The sequence below is a fragment of the Rattus rattus genome, chromosome 2 (assembly GCF_011064425.1).
Source record: "Rattus rattus isolate New Zealand chromosome 2, Rrattus_CSIRO_v1, whole genome shotgun sequence".
NCBI classification, from domain to species: Eukaryota; Metazoa; Chordata; class Mammalia; order Rodentia; family Muridae; genus Rattus; species Rattus rattus.
Window position 1 is genome coordinate 25,066,198 of NC_046155.1, and position 13,889 is coordinate 25,080,086.

Genomic DNA, 13,889 nt, shown 5'->3' on the forward strand with positions numbered 1-13,889 from the left:
TAAATCAGTATTTAGTTTTAAGAAAAACTAATGTATACTCTGTATTTTCTAACAGTTTATCACAAAACTAAGATTTCATATATTTTATTAAGCTGTTTTAATCTATAAAAACCAGTATTGCGAATAGATTTTCGTGAGGAGTAACATATATCCAAACTTTATCCTGACTATGTAACCTTATAAAATATCATAGTAACTTTTATTACAACACCCAACCAGACTAAAATACATACTAAGCTTAAGAGCATTCAATAATAATAATAATAATAATAATAATAATAATAATAATAATAATAATATAGGTGCATACAAAGTGTATCTTGAAAAAGATTTTTCTTAAGAAAAGCTTAACAGAAACAGAAGACAATACAACCAACCCCTCATTCCTACTCATTGACAATTAGCAAGTTATATTTGCTCAACTTACTTTTAATCCATATTTTGAATCTACAACAGTTATGATGCCTATAAAGAAATAAACATATTAGCCATTCTTTAAAGTTATCAGTATTATGCAATCTATATTTGAAAAATTAAAACATCCTTCAGTTCACAAATGTTATTCAATAATATTTTTTCTCTAACCAATGTAGCAATTCAACTTAACCTCAGGAATAAGCAATATGTTTGAAATATATACTAAATGACTAGCTCTGTTTCTAAGAAACTAGAAAATTTACAAAATAAAAATTTAAAATTAAGTCAACAATAAAATAAAAATTCTTTGGTGCTTCAAATCCAAAATAAAACAAATTCCATAATACACAGTGAAGAAAAATTATACAAGGCAGATTATTTTTATTTTCACAATCAAATTGAGGCTTTTCTAAATAAATTATTGTTTAAAGAATCTGAGGCATCTTAGGATATTATGTCCTCACCTTGGCTAATACACCTAGCTCACAAGAACAAAGCATCAGGGCAAGTGCCTAAGGTCTCAGAAGATCGATTAGCTCAGCATTCTGAATGCATGTCAAGTCATTTTTAAAAATAACAGCAGAATCTGATGATGTCTATGAAATTCAACTAGCTACATGCTATATATATTACTTCTCAATGAATCTTATCCTACAGTCTACATGATTGGTTTAAAGAGACAGGAGACAACAGGGGAAAGTGAATATAGTTGCCACACAAGTTTATAAATGTACACAGACTGACAAGAGTTAATTTGTATATGTGTATATGTTTAGGAGCATTCTTATATTTTTGGTTGTGAGCCTGAGCCATATCTCCAACCCATTTAGAAGCATTCTGAATTCTTATTTTTGAGGAAAAGTGAAGGCAGAGAAGGACAGATCACTCTTTGCATCATCTTCCTGTCTGCCTACAACGCACTAGCATCCCCATAGCACACCATGGCTACAGAGCACACAGGCAGTCTGCCCCACATAACCTAAAGGACAGCCTCAGTAGAAGTCCTGAATCAGAGATGCTATCACAGCTAACCATCTGGATTATTGCTTTCTAGGACTTTAGAATCCCTATGAACAAAACTTGATTCATCAAAAGCTAAACAATTTGAAAAGAACAATGGTATAGGAATTAAAACTGTAACGTAAACAAAATGAGCAGAACCATAAAATAAATATGATTTTCAAAGAAATGATTTTAACTTACCATCAAGATAAATATCACTTCCTAACTCAGCATCAACCCAAAACATAGAAGCCACTGCACCTGAAAATACATAGTATAATAATATCCATCAAATAAAGTCTTTCTTCAAATTGCAGAACACGGTTTTATCTGTGTTAATGTTCACCAGTGGAATCAGATGTTCACACACACAAAAACTAACCTATACTTCAGTCTTCTCATGGGAATTGCAGTGAGAGGACGTTTCAAGATCTACAGATCATTCTACTCTTCTCCCTGTTTCTAAATACAGTAAACTCTTAACACTCATTAAACATAATGTTCTTATTGATGCCAAAACAATGTACTCATCAATACTGTGCAATAGTTTGGACACAATAGCTGAATACATAGAGGACATTTTTTTCTCATTTTCTGAATATGATTTTCATATAATTCACAAATAGTAAATCCCTCCCAAGGAAAAGCAAATAAAATATATTAACTCCAAAAATCACTTGCAAAAGTAATTTTCCAAAAATCACAATAAATCACTTATAATCTTTATAAAAGAAAAGACAAGAAAAATTATAAGTTCTCTGGTGGTACTCATTCATCATCATATATCGACTTAGTGCTGAACATAAAATTATTATTCTTAAAAAACTATTTCTAAGAAAAAATTAAAACTTGTTTTTGACAGGAACTGGTTTAACACAAACCACACATCCTGATTAGTGTGCTGCAGTACAAGAAAAGGAAATGGACGGCAAGGGAAAGTATTTGACTTTTGAAACCATTACCATCCCAGTTAGTGATGGTGCTGTCTAGAAGAATGAACGCAGGGGCAAACAAGGAGAACTGAACTCATTGCACTGTCTAAAGCTGTCTACCTACTCTGACAAGATGTGGTTCCCCTAAGCATCACTCTGTGTCAACAGTGAAACACCTGTCAGCTGTTTACAGTGATTACTCATGCAAGACACAGCAAGGGCCACAAGATCTAATGGTTTCCTGATACCTATTGATTTTTTCCCAAAAACTTAATAGTTTTCCAATTTGACTGAAATAGGATTTGTGAGTAACAGGAGCAGAATCAATGTCTGTCCTCTTCAAGGAAATTACTTTACCATGACAATTATTTAGCTAAGAACTGGAGAGTGTCAATCTCCTAAGTGAGAAACAACTGAATTGCCAATAAGAATTATTTCCACTTTCTTGGCTAAAAACATGGTTTTAATTAATAAAGGAGAAAAGAGAAAATCTACTGCATCATGACACCAAACAGTGATACAAAAAATTATTAATTTCTTCACAAATACATAGGTATGTTAACATCATAGTTTTATAACTTTAGAAACTAATTTCTTTTTATTCAAGTAAATGGCTTTAAGTTTTAATTTTTACCAAGATGAATTGTCAATTTATACAACAGTTTTTATTTTAAACGTTACTCCCATGTAATACAATCCTTACAGGATACACAAGAACCATCTGTAGGTTCTTGGAAGTAGCAAAGATGATAGAATGGAGTGTGAGATTCTTCTCCCCAAGGAATATTAGGTGATGTCTGAAGACAATTTCAGTTGCTTCTAGAAATATGCTACTGGCATCTAGTAGGTAGAGGCTAGGGATGCTGTTATACACTCTATAATGCTCAAGATAGCGCCCCTCACAGAAGATAACTGAACAATCTATAATTTGTGTCAAGGCTGAGAAATTCTGAACTACATTACAAATCTTCCTTCTTCAAAACCCAATTAAACAAATTTTTTAAAAAAAATTTACATGTCAAAATTTTATCAGAACAACCAAATAATAAGAAAATATCAGATTCCTAACCATAAATTTTATTATAAGAGTAATAGCCAAAATTAGAAACAAAGTTTCTATGCGACTGTGATAGTTTGAATAAGAATGGCCCCACAGACTCATATATTTGATTGCTTGGTCATTAGGGAATGGTGTTACTTATCAGGAATCAGGAAGTGTAGTCTTGCTGGAGTAGGTGTGGCCTTGCTAGAGGAGCATGTCACAGGGGTTGACCTTCAGGGTTTCAAAAGCTCAAACCAGGTCTTTCTTGCTGCCTTTCGATCTGGATATAGAACCCTCAGCTACCATTATCTGCCTGTGTGCTGCTACGGTCCCCACCATGAGGATAATGGACTAAACTCTGACCAAGCCTCAGTTAAGCGCTTTCCTTTCTAACAGTAGTGGTGGTCAAAGTGTCTCCACAGCAACAGAACGCAAGACAGTGACTTACTGTGGTCCTTCCCTAACTCAACTCCCACCTCCAAAAAGAGGATACAGAAGAATAGATTACAAAACCCTACTACTTTAACAGAAATAACTCTGTGGGGCGGCAGGCAGTGAAAGGTACCCTGATTCCTGTTCGAAATAGGTCGAATCCCCGGGAAACCCTAAAAGGAACAGCGGGTGCATTCCCATTCTCCCAGAATATCAGGGCCTCACGTAGCTGTGACCCCAAAGATCCCTGTAGAGAGAGAGGTTTGAGACAGACTAGTCATGTAGGGCAATGCCTTGAGCCTCTCCTCCCCAGGCAAGGACATGACCACAGGTTACATAGGCTCAAGACAGATCAGTTGCAGAGGACAATGCCCCAAAACCCCTCCTCCACAGGTGAGGATGTGACCAGCTCAAACACAGAAGCAGGACCACACCTCCAAATATGTAGATGAGGTCTTCCTAGGCTCTCAGGCCAAACCAATAGCAAGTACCTGCGGCCAGACCCCGACCCGTCCAAAAACTGTATTTAAGTGTCGTGTACAGGATTAAAGGTGTGCGGGAATTATTCCATCGTCTGAGAGCTTCCGTCATAAGAGTTGTAACACTGCTGCTTGGGGAAGAGATCTGCTCTCCCTGAAATCGCCTCCAGAAGCTCCCCTGCACCCCTTGGCCAGCTAGTTCAGTCTCCGGCTGGCTGAGCCTGCAGCGGCAGTGGTGCAAGGGGGGAAAGACCAGCAGCAGGAGCAGCAGAAGCAGTCCCCCCATCCCTGCCTGAGTTCTCTCCCCCTCACCGGAAACCACACACCTAGTCTGGTGAGAGATCTGTGAAAGAGCACCTCGGCACCAGAGCCCTACATAACTCCTCAAAAGACAAGACACAGAACTAACTGCAAAGTAATGAAGGGGAAAGTCAATGATAACAACAAATATTTCAAGAATAACATTTTTTTTTTTATAAAATCACTTCTATAGTTGGGGGGATTTGCTTTGTAGGACTGAGAGGAAAAGGAGTGAGATTTCTGAGGTCTGAAGATGCCCACAGCAGCAATAATTGACTATGTACTACTAGGTAAGTGGAACACACCCAAGACAGCCGTACTAGGTATTTGTGGGCAGAAACTAATAGCCATTGTATCTCATCTATCTGTCTGGTCACCAATTTCCACAGCTTCCCTCCTCTTGTGTCCCAGTAAAATTCCAGCTTTCAAACTGGTGCTCAAGAAAACATGTTTGGGTAAGATACTGAAGTTATTAAGTTATTCCTCATCAATGCACACAGGTAAAGGAAAGTCCTCTGACTTTCCTACACCAGGCACAAATGCATGTATGTGATTACAGCAGAGGAAAATAAATACAGATAAATGTCAGGAAGGGAAAAGAAGGAGCAATTTAGTAGGACAGACAAATGGCAAGGGATTCTTCAAGGAAACATAGTCTAAGGCACTAAATAAAAGTTTGAGGTAGCTCTTCATAGCAAAGAACTTGAAAGCAACAATACTACACAAAACAAGCTTGAACACAAGAAAAGAGTAGAGTAATATAAAAGGAGGATTTGTACTTTGGAATAATTAAACAGCATCACTGCTTAACCGATACATGTGCTTACAATAATAGTGAATGGATAAACAAGTATGGGGATTAGTAACATAAGGAAATGAAGGTTCCTCAGAGTAAACGCAGCTGCAATGATACACCAGAACAATTAAAACAGGGTTAAGGGCATAGGGCATAGCTTAGCAGCAGAGCACATACCTAGCACGTGCAAGGTACTAAAAAACAGTAAAAAGAAAATTAGAGGCCAGTGAGATGGCCTAGTCGGCAAGGGTGCACACTGCCAAACCCGATACCTTCAGCTCAAGTTCCAGGACCCACATGGTAAAGAGAGAAAGCCGTCCAGCATGGTGGAGAAAGAGAGCTGAGTCCTACAGGTTCTCCTCTGAACTCCACACTTACCACAGCATACAAATTCATATTCATGCTCACTTATTCATATTCATTCATTTTTTATCATCCTCTTCCTCCCCCATCCCCTCTAGCCAACTTTCCTTATAAATATATAAACAAATTAATATAATTTTAAAAAGAAAAATAGACTAAACAACCAAAATAAAATTCATTATGGAAATTCCGTATTAGAACAGAATAATTTCAAATGAAAATGTCCTCAAATAAAGCTTACAAAAAAATTGCTAAAAATCAAACCAAGTTTCTACACTTTTACTAGATCACAATTATTTGGGACCTGACTCTAGTAACATTTGATGTATTATACAAACATTTGGGACCTAATTATTTTTAAGTGACCATTGTTGCCCTACTCAATCTCAAGAGAATCCATGTCAAGCAGCTCACGACCACCTATAACTCCAGTCCCAGGGGATTTAACACCCACTTCTGGCTTCTTTGGTCACTGAACACATATGATACTGAACACGTATGATACACGCACATACATACATATAAGATAAATGTTTACCAAAAATCATAACTCATTCCTACCAACGACTCCAAATCAATTGGTAAACTTTAAATCCTATTAATAGCTTAAACGTCTCAAGCATACACTGATGACTGTCCTGTGAGGCAAGCTAGAATTTCTCTTCCTTGGAACAACAACAAAAACTAAATCCAGAGTACAGTTCTAGGGCTGGCGAAATGGCTTGACAGGTAAAGGACTTGCTGTGCAAACGTAAAGACTAGATCCAAAATGTTCGCAGAAAAGCTAGGTAGGCATGACTACCTACATGTAATTCTATTGGTGAAGTAAATAAACAGAAGCCAGAAACAGGGATCCCTGGAATGAGGTGGCCAGCCAGACCAGCCAAAGTGACAAACTCAATTCATTGAGAGACCCTGCCTCATCAATACATAAGAAAGAAGGCAACTGAAGATGTGTCAACCTCGAGTCTCTTTGTGAACAGGCACACACATGAGCCCCACACATTTGAACATGCATGAACACACTCCACACAAACGTGTGTAAAAAATACCTATTTCAAATATTTCTCTAAGGTCTCAAAGAAGTATTTGTTGGTATTTAATAATGTCATTTCTTACCAGGATCTGCTAGCCCAGTGGTCTCTAAGAGTATGTAATCAAACTTGCCCTTCTTCTGCATCAGATTCTCTATAGCTTTAAGGCCATTGTCCCTGGAAAATACCAAAAACACAGTAATAACTAATAACTAAACATTTTTAAATCTAAAATATCTGAAAATATAGTCAACAATACAACACAAAAATACTCTCAAGTACATACAAATTTAAATTCTAATAAAATGTCCAATACTTAACAAGAAAAAAACAGGTGCAAATACAGATAGAAATGATATAATAAGTTAATACTTTATTATGAGAAAAAGCAAGACATTAGCTAACAGAAGTCAGTATTTATTTTACAGCTTTAGTAGTTCAATAAGGAAAATGATTAAATTGAAATTAAAGAAATGTCATTACTTACTATTTAACTCTAGTCTGAATTAGGATACAACATAATTTCTTAAAGAGAGAGAGAGAGAGAGAGAGAGAGAGAGAGAGAGAGAGAGAGAGAGAGAATATATCTAACTATGCAGCTGAGCCTGGCCTGGAACTGTCAATCTCCTGCTTCCACCCCCCAAACTGTGGCATTATAGGCTTTTATTACCAATTTTTCATTCTTATAATACCAAAAGTAAGGCCAAACACTGAATGTGTTGCCTTTTGGTTAAGAAAGCCTTTATAACTATTTCCTCTTTCCAAAAAGTTTGACTCAGTGTCAAACATCTAAGATCATAAATAACAGGAGAAACAATTCGCTATTGTATAGAAAAATCAATAGGACAAGTAGTAACTGTGATAATTTATCCAAGAGTTTATTTTATCAAATGATTTATCTGAGTTGCTGTTGTCCATCAGGTACTCTTCTAGGACTTATGGCAGCTTAGTAAACAAAATAGACACTGCCCCTGGAAACGTATGCTGTGACATGTTTTTTCTCTCTGTTTCTGTGCTCTTACTAGGATTTGAACACAGGCCCACACACATGCTAAGCAAGTATGCTACGACTTAGCTACAGTCCCAGTCTTCCTTTTACTTTTCTGGTTGTTGCAGGATCTCACTAAGTTTCCCAGGCTAGCTTTCACTCACTTGGTAGCCCAGGTAGGCCTTGAATTTACAATCCTCCTGTATCAGCCTCTCAAGTAGCTCAGATTACAAATCTGCCATCAGTCTTGGCTGGTTCTTTCCTCTTTCTTACATGCTTGTATATATCAACATGTGTAGTGACATGTAAATTCACATGTGTACATAGAAGACAGATACCAATGTTGGGTATCTTTCTACCTTATTTTTTTTCTGACAAGGTCTCTCACTTGTACTTGGAGCTTACCAATCAGCTTTCATCCCTGCCAGACCAGGGATCTCCAGGGATCTACCAGTCCCAGCCTACCCAGCATTGGGTAACTCACACTACCATCCTTGGCTTTCCATGTTGGTACTGGGGTTTTAAACTCAGGTCCTCAAGCTTGTGTGGAAGCACTTTACCCACAGAGACATCTCCCAGCCCATGATTATTCTCTTTTATTTTAAAAAGGTTGAATGCCTAGAGGCTGGAGAGATGGCTCAGTGGGTAGGAGCAATTGCTGGTCTTCCAGAGAAACAGAGTTAAATTCATACCACCAAGCTAGTGGCTTACGACTTTCTGTAACTCTAATTTCAAGGCATTTGGTGCTCTCTCTGGACTGTGGGCACCATGCATGAATGTGGTACACAGGCATACATATATGCAGGCAGATATAAAAATAAAAATTTTAAGGAAAAAAAGGAGGTTGAATACTTGGAAATAAGACTGATGATGCATTAAACTCAGAATAATCTTTCTTTATATAGGAAATATGACACTAAAAATAAGTTTTAAAATTCCAGGGAAAAAATAAAAACATTAGAACAAATGGAAAATAGCAAGAAACAAAGATACAATCTAATAAATTTATATCCTACCCAAAAATACAATGGTACATGCTATATAAGTAAATTCAGTTAAATTTATAAAGGAAAATTGAAGCTGGAAATATAATCAGCAGACATCTTAAGTCAGCCAACAGGCACATAGTAAACCCACTCCTTACTTGACTGAACAGCAGAGGCAACCGTTTCTAAGTTCCAGCCATTCTTCATAGAGTTCTCCTCCTTGACTGACAGCTAAGGATTTCTCTACTGCACTCCCTAGAAATATAAAGAGACAGTTTTTATATTATGTTCACTAGCTAAAACAAAAAACAAACAAACAATAAAACCAAGGAAGTTCAGAAATAGTTCTGAACAGAAAATTATAACACAGAAACTATAGCTTAGAACATGTATTCTTTCATAGCTCTAAACAATCAATAAAACTTCACATTTTACTAATGGCTTAAAAGCCTCATGACGTACATTGATGACTCTTCTGTGGTGCAGGCCAGAATCCCTCTTCTTTCAAACAAAATCAAACCCAAAGTAAGTATTTAATTCAGTAAATATTTAAATTATGGTATGCTAGATGATTTCAACTTTTCTTTCTATAAAACTTAAATAGAGCCAGGCACGGTATATATACCTGTAATCCAACACTGAGGAGTCTGAGGCGGAAGGATCTGCAGTTTAAGATACAACTGGGCTCGAAGGCAAGTGCCACATCAGCCTAGGCTGATCAGTGAGACCTGATCTCAGGACTGTAAAAGACAAGAGCTGAACAATCCAAGGTTCAGCGGTTAAGAGCATGTGCTGCTCTTGCAGAGCACCGGAGTTCAGTTCCCAGAACCACACTCAACGTGGATGGCTCACATCTACCTGGAACTCCAGCTCCAGGGGAGTCAAGGTCTACTTAAGGCCTCCAAGGGCCTGCACACACAAACACACACGTGTACACAGAACTAAAAATACCTTTAAAAATTAAATAGAGGCTGAAGAGAGGGCCCAGAGAATAAGAACACTTGTTGGTCTTACAGAGGATCTGGGTTTGATTCTCAGTACTGATATGGCAGCTCGTAACTGGCTATAACTCTAGTTCCAGGGGACCTAACACTGTCTTCTGACCTCCATAGGCACCAGGCATTCACATGGTATGTAAACAGACATGCAGGCAAAACCACTTATTTACATAAAATATATTAAACAAATAATTTAAGTTCCTAGGAAGACGATTCTAAAACTGATAAATATGTCTCCATCCTCCTTAGGACTCTCACTTGCCCAGTTCCATTTTTTAATAAAGGAACTACCCTGAAAACATTTTTCTTCTCATCTACTGTCCACTTTCTAACTATACTGAGACACTGAGTCCTTTGAGATTTACGTTCTTCTCGTGTAAGGCTGTTTCTCTTTTAATTCCATACTAAATCGGTGGTTCCTGTTCTAAGGTTGTTCAGGATTCTAAATATTCATTAAGACTCTACTTCATCCCCACAAAGGTTTTTGGCTAAAGTATCATGTAGCAATTTAAAAATTAAACTTTATTCAATTAAAAGTCTTATAGTAAGGTTTACCTGGGAAATAAAATACACATGAGATGTTTATCATAAGAATGATTTTAGATGTTTTACATACAATGTACCAATGCCAGGGAAAAGTTTTAAAGACCAAACAAAACAAAAACATGTATTTTCTATTCATGCTTTAGTTGGCTGATGATAGAGTATTATATAATACTAAGCTATACAAAACATTAATAAAGGAAGTTCTGGAGATGTTGCAAAAGTCAAAAACCATAAAAACTACAAAATAAAGAAAACCAGTAAGAAATAAAAAGTAAACATAACTAGTGTACAATAAAATATTAATTAATAAAAAGCTAGAAAAAGCACTATTAAAAATCCTTCCATTTTTTTTTTTTAATGGCTGAAGGCATAGCTCAGAAAGGCAGTTCTTAGCTTAGAGAAAACCTTGCACCACAATTAATCAATTGATCTCTTTAAATGTATTTTACTTATTTGTGGGGGTGGGGGGATGGGGCGGGGACTGTGTTTAATGGAGAGGGACTATATGTGTAGGTCAAACTTTTGGAAGTTGGTTCTCACCTGCTGAGGGCAGGGCCTCTCTTGTTGTCTTTCGCCACTACAGGCTAATTAATAAAAATTAATCCTATTTTTCTGAAACTATTTATAGTGACCTCATATTATATACCATCCAATCTTAGCTTTAAGTACAGCGCATCAATGCAGCAGTAGAATAAAGAGTCACAAATGTTACTGAACATAACAGTTATTGAGCTTCACTTACCTTCTCCAAATTCATTTAAGATCACTGCTATTTTCCTATTATGTTGTTCTGTCAGAATGTAATTCAGAAGTGTTGTCTTTCCAGCACCTATAAAATATATTAAAGCAACCAAAGTCAAACACTAATTTTGAGGACACAAAAAGAATGTAAAATGTCTTAGTGTTTCTACGAATTTATGTGCCTTTTTTTTTTACTTAAAAACAATACAGAGGACTTTACAGAAGAGACTAAAAAAAACCTTTGAAAACTTTGAAATTATTATTTATACATATCTTATACGTAATTACAAATAATCTTACAAGTTGAGGCAGTTTTCTAACTTAATACGACTAAAATAATACCTTCTTCATAACTTATACAGCAATGAAAGGTGTCTACATTTTATATTCATTAAAAAGTTAATGAATTATGGCTTCTAAGAAATGTCACCTATTTTTAAAAAGTCAATTTCTTTCATATGCCCTTTCTTAAGTAAAAATAGTTACTTCCCTAAATTTATCCAACTTATTTTAACATCCATGAACTAGCTATAAATTCAGGTTGCCTATATAGTTACTTTTAACATGCTTAAGCAGTCTATTATTGTAAAACTGATTCTATGAAACAGAATACAGAGGTAGTAACTATACACAGCAGCCTACTCAGGAGAGAAATTCCTAAGACTACACTAACTTTATCCAGCAGGTGGCATAACAGACCTAGTTTGTTCATCTCAAGCAGAAAAAAAAAATTAATCTTGTGAACCAAAATTAATCTTTGGGAACCAAAATTCCCAAGTTCATAATGAAATAGGTTTTTTAAAAATACCTTTAAACAATACCTTAACTGCACAGCAGTTCAATTATTGGAATATATCATTCATTTTTATGTAGGTGGCCATTTTCATTGTCCCCAATATTTTGCTGTCACAAGCAGTAATGCTGATGTTTTTACACATAGTTTGCACATGTCTACTAAAATTCATTTGCAAATTTCCTAAGGTATAACTAGGAGATAGTAAGGGAATATCAGGGTACTAATATCTTCAACATTTTAAGTCATATTCCTTTTTTGAAGAGATGACTCTTTAAAATGCTTTGAGGAGGGGTTGGGGATTTAGCTCAGTGGTAGAGCGCTTGCCTAGCAAGCGCAAGGCCCTGGGTTCGGTCCCCAGCTCTGAAAAAAAGAAGAAAAAAAAATAAAATAAAATAAAATGCTTTGAGGAGCTCAACATAATCGTGTAGAAGAGACAGATTTAAGAACACAGAACGATGAGGAAATTTTTAAAGCAGGAGGCCTTGAACATAATTATGTATAGGCCAATGAGAAAGTTGAAAGCTATGATGTAAGAGATTTATTAGGGCTTAGTAATTAACCACATTATGAAGAAAAGGACATTGTAATATAACTCACATTCATTCAAAAGCATCTAACATGCACCAAATTGAAGTTTCTGCCTCCATGGAGCTTAAAAATGTTAAGTGGGGGAAGATGATGGAGGACTTATGTATAAATTAGAAAGCTATTTTGTTGCAGGTTGATTATTCAACAGGAGACATACAAAATACTATGGAGAACTTAAGAGGGCTATCTAGCTAGAGTAGTTACAGGAAGAATTATTCTAAGCAGTACTTTTTTTTTTGGTTCTTTTTTTCGGAGCTGGGGACCGAACCCAGGGCCTTGCGCTTCCTAGGTAAGCGCTCTACCACTGAGCTAAATCCCCAGCCCCCTAAGCAGTACTTTTAAGACAGTAGTTTTCAACCTTTGTGTCCTGACCCCTTTGATGGAGTCAAATGACTTTCACAGGGGTCACCGAAGACCATCCTACATATCCGATATTCATAATTTGTAACAGTAGCAAAATTAGTTATGAAGTAGCAACAAAATTTTATGGTGGTGGTGGGGTGTTTAACTAGAACATGAGGAACTGTATTAAAGGGCTATAGCATGAGGAAGGTTAAGAACTACCTAAGAAGTAAATTCAATGTGTTGGGCCATCTGACAGGCTAAAGGGGTAGGCAGGAACCAGATCACAGAAGTCCTTGAGTTCTTGCTAAGGAATCTAAATTTTGATCCAAGTGGAACCCACTAAAGGATGTAACAATCAAACTAACACTTTGTAGTAAAAGGTAGGGCTAGCACAAAGATACATTAAAGAGCAAGGAGACTCAGGACTACTGTAGTTAGGAGGAAACACTGTTGGTGTTGCAGAAGGTTGGGAATCTTCTCAGGATTGAGAAGATGTTAGTGTTTGGAGTGTTGGACACGTTAAGTATGGAAATGTCTGTAAGACATTAAAAACTATACAGAAATGAAACCAAAGGATGGAAGCCAGAGAAACAGGTGCAAAAATAAGAAAATGGAGGAGGCTAGTGGGACAGGGTTCCCAGTATTTCCAAAACAAACAAACAAACAAACAAAAAAACCAAACAAACAAAAACAAAAGGCAAAGGATGCAAACAGTGCCCTAGATTCAGTCAGTAACAAGGAGCTTCAGACCATTACCTATACTGTTCCTTTCACCTATCAGTAAGCAAAATGCAGAAAGGCAAAGGGGCAAGTCTGAAGTATACTCTTTGGACAAGGAATTTGCTCCGCTTCTATAGAGTAGCGTCTGAATCCAAATGTTATTTCTTTATAAAAATGAAGCCCAAGTAAAATCTAGAATAGCCTTGGTCTGACTCTAGAAGGGACAAAACTGGTGGTGTGGAGGCACCAGTGATTTCTTAGTTGTATATAAAGGGTGTACCAACATCCAGTTTGTTTGTTGCAACACACAGGAACGAGAGTACCACTTGATTCATATTTTTTTCCACAATTTTTATTTTTCTACATTTCTAGCCACTTATTTGT

At 36.5% G+C, this 13,889-nt stretch overlaps 1 protein-coding gene across 6 annotated transcripts in view; it reads right to left on the reverse strand.

The window, feature by feature from the left end:
- Window positions 1–13,889, reverse strand: part of LOC116891052 (COBW domain-containing protein 1) — a 41,039-nt gene that overhangs the window by 26,286 nt on the left and 864 nt on the right. For all 6 annotated transcript variants that reach the window (XM_032891747.1, XM_032891745.1, XM_032891746.1 and 3 more), the window contains exons 2-6: window positions 11,058–11,144; window positions 8,930–9,026; window positions 6,883–6,974; window positions 1,621–1,680; window positions 428–465 (exon numbers count right to left, since the gene is read on the reverse strand). In XM_032891747.1, coding sequence (XP_032747638.1) covers window positions 428–465; window positions 1,621–1,680; window positions 6,883–6,974; window positions 8,930–9,026; window positions 11,058–11,144 — 374 coding nt within the window. The remainder of the gene's footprint in view (window positions 1–427; window positions 466–1,620; window positions 1,681–6,882; window positions 6,975–8,929; window positions 9,027–11,057; window positions 11,145–13,889) is intronic.